The 7484-nt window shown below is 41.8% G+C and overlaps 1 protein-coding gene across 1 annotated transcript; it reads left to right on the forward strand.

The window, feature by feature from the left end:
* Window positions 1-1341: 1341 nt before the first annotated feature.
* On the forward strand, window positions 1342-6236 carry LOC123256548 (AMP deaminase 1-like; the record flags this gene model as incomplete). The annotated part of the gene is made up of 3 exons (XM_044685142.1): window positions 1342-1507; window positions 4584-4803; window positions 5860-6236. Coding segments are annotated over 3 exons (525 nt in total), but the record flags the coding sequence as incomplete, so codon positions are not given.
* Between the last annotated feature and the right edge of the window lie 1248 nt (window positions 6237-7484).

Genomic DNA, 7484 nt, shown 5'->3' on the forward strand with positions numbered 1-7484 from the left:
ACTGGACTCTTTTTATACATGAAGCACACCTGCTTCTGTGATATGACTTAAAGGACTCATTGGGATCTTCACCCACTCCCAGATATCTCCTTCTACAGCCTGACATTTGTAATCCTGAAGCTCAGACTGCCAGAGACATTCCTCTAAGTTGAGGCTTTACCTCCAGAAGGCCATAATTAAAATGTCTAGATATTGTCTGGGAGGAGGAAGGACAAAGGCGGCATCATCATCACCATCAGCATCATCATCATCATCCTCTTCCTCAGCAATGATTTTTATCTAGTGTTTTGAGCTTTGCAAGTTGCTTTACACATATGATCTCATTTGAGTTTCCCCAGAACCCTGGGAGATAGGTCCTCTAGGCATTATTATCCCCATTTTCCTGATGAGAAAACTAAGACTTCACAGATTTTCAATGATTCCCTCCATGATCTCACAGCAAATCAGTGTCAGGAGTTGGATGGGAACTAGATCTTCCAGGTTCCAGATCCAGCATTCTAGCTCACTGTACCAGATTGCTTTAATATGTATGATGGTTTTATTACATGGACTGTTTTCTCAGATTAACTAGGTGATCCTTTGCCCAGAAAAGGACACGGTGCATTGACATCATTATCATCATCATCATCATTATCATAGCTAGCATTTATAGAACACTTTAAGTTTTGCAAAATGCTTTACAAATAACTCATTTTATTCTCTCAACAACCCTGGGAATTAGGTGCAGTGATTAACCCCCATTTTATGGATGGGGAAACTGAGGCAGGAAGAGGTTAAATGACTTGCCCAGAGTAAGCACCAGAGACTGAATTTGAACTCAGGTCTTCCTGACTCAGTTCCAATACTCTCACCAGTGCATTGACTGCCTGGCTGAATGATGAGAATGGGAAAGAAATGGAGATCATTAGGAAAGGTACAGAGAGTGCCTGAGGGAGGCAGGAAGAGGGAGGGAAAGATGGTGGGTAGCTAGATCAGCATAAGAACACCAGGCTCCTGGGAGAGAATTAAAGTAGGAAAACAAGAAGGTCCAATAACACATATTACCTATGTCCAAGGATGTGCCGGAGCCATCTCTTCTGAGAGAGCTGTTAAGTTTTCATCCTGCGCCTTGGAGATCTGCCAGTGCTACAAATTGAGGCTTGATTTCTTGTTTTATTGATTGTCTAGGCTTGAGAAATTGATGGAGAAAATGTTAATAATGCAAATTAAATTTTAAAATGTGCTGTCCATCCATTCCTTCCCCAGAAAGCCAGTTGTTAAATATTTACTAGCATACCACTCTGGGCTACTTCCCAGTTTGGATGGGACTTGAACCGTCATCCTGAAAGGCTTTCTCTTTAGGTTACAGTAGAGGATTTCGAAGAAGTCTGCAAAGGTCTATACCGGGCATTATGTATACGGGAAAAATACATGCAACAATCATTTCAGAGATTCCCTAAGACTCCTTCCAAGTACCTAAGGAGCATTGAAGGAACACTTTGGAAAGCAGATGAAAGCTTGTACCCAGGTAATCCATTTTCTTACATGTCAATGTGTTGTGGATTTTTTAGGGGATCATCCAGACCAGATCCATTCTATTTCCTCTACTCTACTGACTCTCAATTATTATTCCAACAAATAAAGAAGGAGAAAGTCAACGGATGTAGCTGGCACTAATCATGAATTTGAATTGAATCTCAATATCAGTATTGAGAACTTGATCATAAATTAAGAGCCGTATTCCTTGTAGGAACTCTATAAATTATCTAAATCTGGAGAGATGGCTAGAATAGCCCTCTGGGTGGGAACCAGCCAGTCCCCCAGACTCGTGGACCTGCGCCCAAGTCAGATGTCTTCCTTTTTAGTCTGATCTCGTAGATTTCCCTAGTGTTCTAAAAGAAAAGTGATAAATGACATTTGGCTAAATGTGCTGGGGTTTTTTCAGAGATCTTCCTGCAAAGCAGGATTGATTTATTATTTTATTGATTGTCTAGGCTTGAGAAATTGATGGAGAAAATGTTAATAGTGCAAATTAAATTTTAAAATGTGCTGTATATCCATTCTGTACATCAAGCATATGTAACCAGGAGTTCAAAATTCATTTGTCTAAGGCTCTCCTCATTGGTGGAAATGGATCAGACTTCACCAATGAGGAGGGTCTTTTTTTTTTTTTTAACCCTTACCTTCTGCCTTAGCATCAATATGAAGTTTTGTTCCAAGGCAGAAGAGTGGTAAGGGCTAGGCCAGTGATTCCCAAAGTGGGCGCCTCCGCCCCCTGGTGGGTGCTGCAGCCATCCAGGGAGGCGGTGATGGCCACAAGTGCATTTATCTTTCCTATTAATTGCTATTAAAATTTTAAAAAAATTAATTTCCAGGGGGCTAAGTAATATTTTTTCTGGAAAAGGGGTGGTAGGCCAAAAAAGTTTGGGAACCACTGGGCTAGGCAATGGGGGTTAAGTGACTTCCCAGGGTTGCACAGCTAGGAAGTGTTTGATACCAGATTTGAACCCAGGATCTCCCATCTCTAGGTCTGGCTCCCCATCCACTGAACCATCTAGCTGTCCCCAGGAGCTTACATTCTACTAAGGAAAGATTAAAAATAAAAGGAACCCAAAGAGTGGGGCATACGGGAAAGGAACATGATGACCAAGTCCAGAGTGCCAGACGCAGAGCCAGGGAGTGAAAGCGATTCACTCCCTCCTCATCCCTTGGAATCTTTTTAAAAAAGACTATTTCAATGCCACCTTCTGCTTGAAACATTGCCAGAGCCCCACCACTGCTAGACCCTCCCTCTAACCTATTAGATGGAATGTAAGTTATTGGAAGGCAGGGGCTGCTTGGCTTTGGGGTTTGTATCCCCAGTGCCCAACGCCATTCCTGGAACTGGTAGTCACTTCATAAACATCCACTGATAAATGGATTGATTCTCTTTTTTGTTACTGTAGCTGAGGTCTTTTGTTTCACAAGGTTGGGAGTGGAATCAGAAACAGTTGGCTGATTTAATTCCTCTCCAGTCACATTTTCTTCCCCTTGATTTTAGCAGTAAATTTTTAAAAGTACCTGTTTAAAAGAGTAGGGAGAGATGTTTATGGAGATCATAACTAGAACAGATTTTTAAAAAGATTTATTTTTGTACCAAAACCTCATTAATTGAAACCAATGTGGAGAATGACCAGGCAGAAAAAGTTGGTTTTTTTTTTAAACTGCTACTGTAGCATCCATGTTTCTAAGAGGGGTTCAAGCTACATCACAGAATTCCATAGTGCCCCCCAGAACTCCAAGGGAGGGGGCAGTTAAAGGCAGTTGGAGTCCTGGTAAAAAAGCGAGGTCACCCCTCTTGCAGGGGTCCTGTTTCTTGGCTCTGGGCTCTGGTCAGACACACTCTGTGTTGCTCCTGAGCTGAGACAGTCTCTGACAGCCAAGGCAGCTTTACTTGGTTAGCCAACCTTTAAAGATAGACCTCCCAGCAAGATCTCAGTCTACCTTCAATTTAGCTGATTAGGTTTAGAAAGAAGATCATTTAGGGGCTTAGACAGGAGTTCAGCCATTCAAGATACATTTCCCCCTTTGGGGGGGAGATGCTGCTTACTTGATTTAGCTGTTTTAGATTACTTCTCTTTATCTCTCATTCTGAAATCATTTCCCTTCTTCCTGTTCTCAGTAACCATTAAACCCTTACTTTTTAGTAACTGTGTCTGGATGCAGATAATCTGGGGGGATCCTCACATCCTCCATTAGCCAAGATCTCTTTCTAGTGGCTCTGAAGTTGATCCTAGCTTCAGATCCAGTGGGCTGCTCCTAAGACATCAAGCCTCACCTATTCTATCCTATGGGGAAATAATACATACAGAGATAGTTATTATCATAAGGGTTTAGTCTTTACCATTACCAGCTTGAATCCTGAATTTACCTAACCAGTTCTAGTGTCCATTGCTTAACTGAAAAATAACAGCAACTGATTTTAACAGATCACTGTGAGGGGGTGGAGGAAGGTTCTATCCCTTCACTTTAACCTCTCCCATCCAGTCAAGTCTGCCTACTTCTCCAAAGACCAGGGACTGGAGTGACTCCATTGCCACTGACCCTAATCCTACAGTTTAATCCTACAGTTTGGCGAGCCAGATAGGAGATGGCCCGAAGAAGGGGCACTGACCGCCGGTTCTGAGATGCCATGGTCAGCATCACTCCCTCCACTGGATGCTATACTACCTAACTTTAGAGAAGGTAGCTTTATTCATTTCAAAAAAACATTTAACCAATTGTTAGAAGAATAAAAAGCTGGTCCTTTAGTGATATGTTCTAATGGAGAGATAGAAGTTATTTGTGATGAACATATCGATGATTACATGTTGGAGGGATTGGTGAAAAGTTTCTTCTTTCAAGTAGATAAAATGCCATCTTTTCTACTTTTTATGATCATTTTGTTCACCCTTTCTTCATATCTAGTTGAATGTCATCAACAGCTCAGCTTCGATCTGAATAATCCCAAATTCTGACGTAATAAGGTTCATATTAAGGAGGTTTTTATGGTATTTCATTTTATGACTCTTTCTCACACAGACATTAATACTGATGGCATGTTTTTGTGTGTTTCATTGAAAAAGTGTTCACTCCTCCCCCGAAGAAAGGAGAAGACCCTTTCCGAAAAGATGATCTTCCTGACAACCTGGGCTATTGTTTCAAGATGAAGGATGGGGTCATTTATTGCTTTGCTAATGAAGAGGCTGCCAGCAAAGATGAGCCCATACCACTCCCCTATCCAAACCTGGAATCCTTCTTAGATGACATGAATTTTCTACTTGCTTTAATTGCTCAAGGACCTGTGTAAGTGTTCATCTAGACATCTCCTGATGACAAAACACTTCCCAACTCCTATATGTTGTATGTCTGTCTGCCTGTCTTTCTGTGTCTCTCTCAGTCTGTCTGTCTCTGTCTCTCTGTCTCTCTGTCTCTCTGTCTCTCTGTCTCTCTATCTCTCCCTGTTTCTGTCTCTCTGTCTGTCTCTCTCCCTGTCTCTGTTTATCTCTGTCTCTCTGTCTGTCTGTCTCTGTCTGTCTGTCTGTCTCTGTGTCTCTTTGTCTCCCTGTCTGTCTCTCTCTTTGTTTGTCTCTCCCTGTTTCTGTCTCTCTACCTCTCTCTTTTTCTCTATGTCTCTCTCCCTCTCTCTGTTTATCTGTCTGTCTGTCTCTGTGTCTCTTTGTCTCCCTGCCTCTCTCTCTCTCTTTGTCTCTGTCTCTCCCTGTTTCTGTCTCTCTTTCTCTCTGTCTGTCTCTCTATATCTCTGTGTTTATCTCTGTCTGTCTATCTCCCTCTATGTCTGTCTCTGTTTATCTCTCTGCCTCTCTCTTTCTCTTTAAACCCTTACCTTCTGTCTTAGCATGGATTCTGAGACAGAACAATGACAAAGGGTAGGCAATCAAGGTTAAGTGACTTGCCCAGGGTCACAGAGTTAGGAAGTGTCTAAGGTCAAATTTGAACCCAGGTCCCCCTGACTCCAGAGCTGGTGCTTTATCCATTGTACCACCCTGCTACCCTTTCTATAATAAGGTCCTTTTTAAAAAACCTTTACCTCCTGAGAAAACTGAGACCAAGAGCAGCCCCAATGACTTGCCCAGGATTTGAAACCAGCTCACCGTACCATGCTGCTTCTCAAAAGGAAGTGAACCATCAGACTCTGGTCCAATCCATGACCTTGGCATAATGAGCACCACATTCTACCTAACCAAGCTAATACCTCCAATGAGGGGAACTACAGCCCAAACCAAAATGTCCTGTCTTGACATATTTTCTCACTTATTCATAAGTCATATCTTGAAGATCTTAAATAAAATCTGAGTATGCTAGAATTTTAAAAATTCAATTAATAACTTTATCATTTAGCAAAACCTATGCCCACCGACGCCTGAAGTTCCTGTCCTCCAAATTTCAAGTCCATGAAATGCTCAATGAGATGGATGAATTAAAGGAACTGAAGAACAATCCCCATCGGGACTTCTACAACTGCAGGAAGGTAAAGTAGACCAGGGTCCTGAGAGCTGAGTCCAGAGGCAAGAGCCTGAGCTGTGGACTCTTCTAGCTCTTGGGAAAACCCAAGAACTACTGGTATCAGAACTGGACTGAAATCAGTGGGCCCATGTCGAGGAAAAAAATGAACAATGGTCAGTAGGCGCTAGAAGTTTAAAGATTCTCCATTTTGTTGATTGCAAACTAGAAATGGAGATGCTTGGTGCTCGGTCGATAGAGAGCCAGGTCTAGAGATGGGAGATCCTGGGTTCAAATCTGATCTCAGAAACTTCCTAGCTAGGTGACCCTAGGCAAGTCACTTAGCCCCCATTGTCTAGTTCCTACCATTTTTCTGTCTTGGAACTGATACCTAGAATCAGTCTAAAAAAATATTTAGGTGAGAGTTAAAAAAAAAACTAAAAATGTTTTCTAGGTTTTGTTATAGATCTATTTAGAGCAGTGGTGTCAAGGAGGAAAAGAAAAGAAACAAGAAAACAAAAAAGAATTAAGTGGAAGAGAATGTAAGGTCATAGATCTAGAACTGGGAGGGACCTCAGAGGCCATCTAGAATGGGGTACTCATTGTCTCACCAGCATTTGGTAAACTTTTCCATATTCCCCATTGAAAATGAAAGGGAATACATTTTAGAGTTTTTCACACATGTGTAAACAAGAAATAAAATAGATATTTGGGTTTCAAAACAAAATTTTATTTGGTACATTTTTAAACTACACTACTACTATTGAAATATTACAATAGAATAAATAATAAAAATAATTTCCAAATATTCCTCACATCCACTTGACAAGCTTCTTAGACATTCTGGGGCTTTGTGTACCCCAGTTTGGGAACTCCTGATCCAACACTTTGCAGATGAAGAAGAAATTGAGGAGGCCCAGAGAGATTTAGAAATTTGCCTACCGTGACAGAGCCAGAATTTGAACCATGTCCTCTTGACTCCAAACCCAATGGTTTTTCTGTAGTATAGATATAACTTGAACAAATCAATACTCAATCCACACTTTTAGCCTCACTACAAAGTTAAACATTCTTGGGAATGAGAGAGGTGTTGGGAGAATGAGTATCATTGTGTGTTTCCAGTTAGGTCTTAGCAGGGTACAAAAGAAAGAACCCTAGAGTTAGAGTCCGAGGACCTGGATTCCAGTCCTAAATCCTTGACTTACTACCTGTGTGAACCTGGGCACAATTTAGTCTCTAGGCCTCAGTTTTCTCATCCATAAAATGGAGGAATTGAACCAGATGGCCTCTAAGAGCTATTCTATTGTAGAGCTATGATTCTGTAATGCCATGATCCCTCAAACCTCCTGGGGTCATCTGGGGAGGGACTCAGACTAAATAAATTACATCAGGCTGCCCTGCCATCACAATCTCTACCATCAGCACCTGTCAGGCCCTAGCCTCTGCTTCTTTCCCTTCCTCTCTTCCTTCCCTCCCTCTCTCTCTTCCTCCTCCTCCTTCTCCTCCTTCTCCTCCTTCTCCTC

The sequence above is a fragment of the Gracilinanus agilis genome, unplaced genomic scaffold, assembly GCF_016433145.1.
Source record: "Gracilinanus agilis isolate LMUSP501 unplaced genomic scaffold, AgileGrace unplaced_scaffold6081, whole genome shotgun sequence".
Lineage (NCBI taxonomy): Eukaryota > Metazoa > Chordata > Mammalia > Didelphimorphia > Didelphidae > Gracilinanus > Gracilinanus agilis.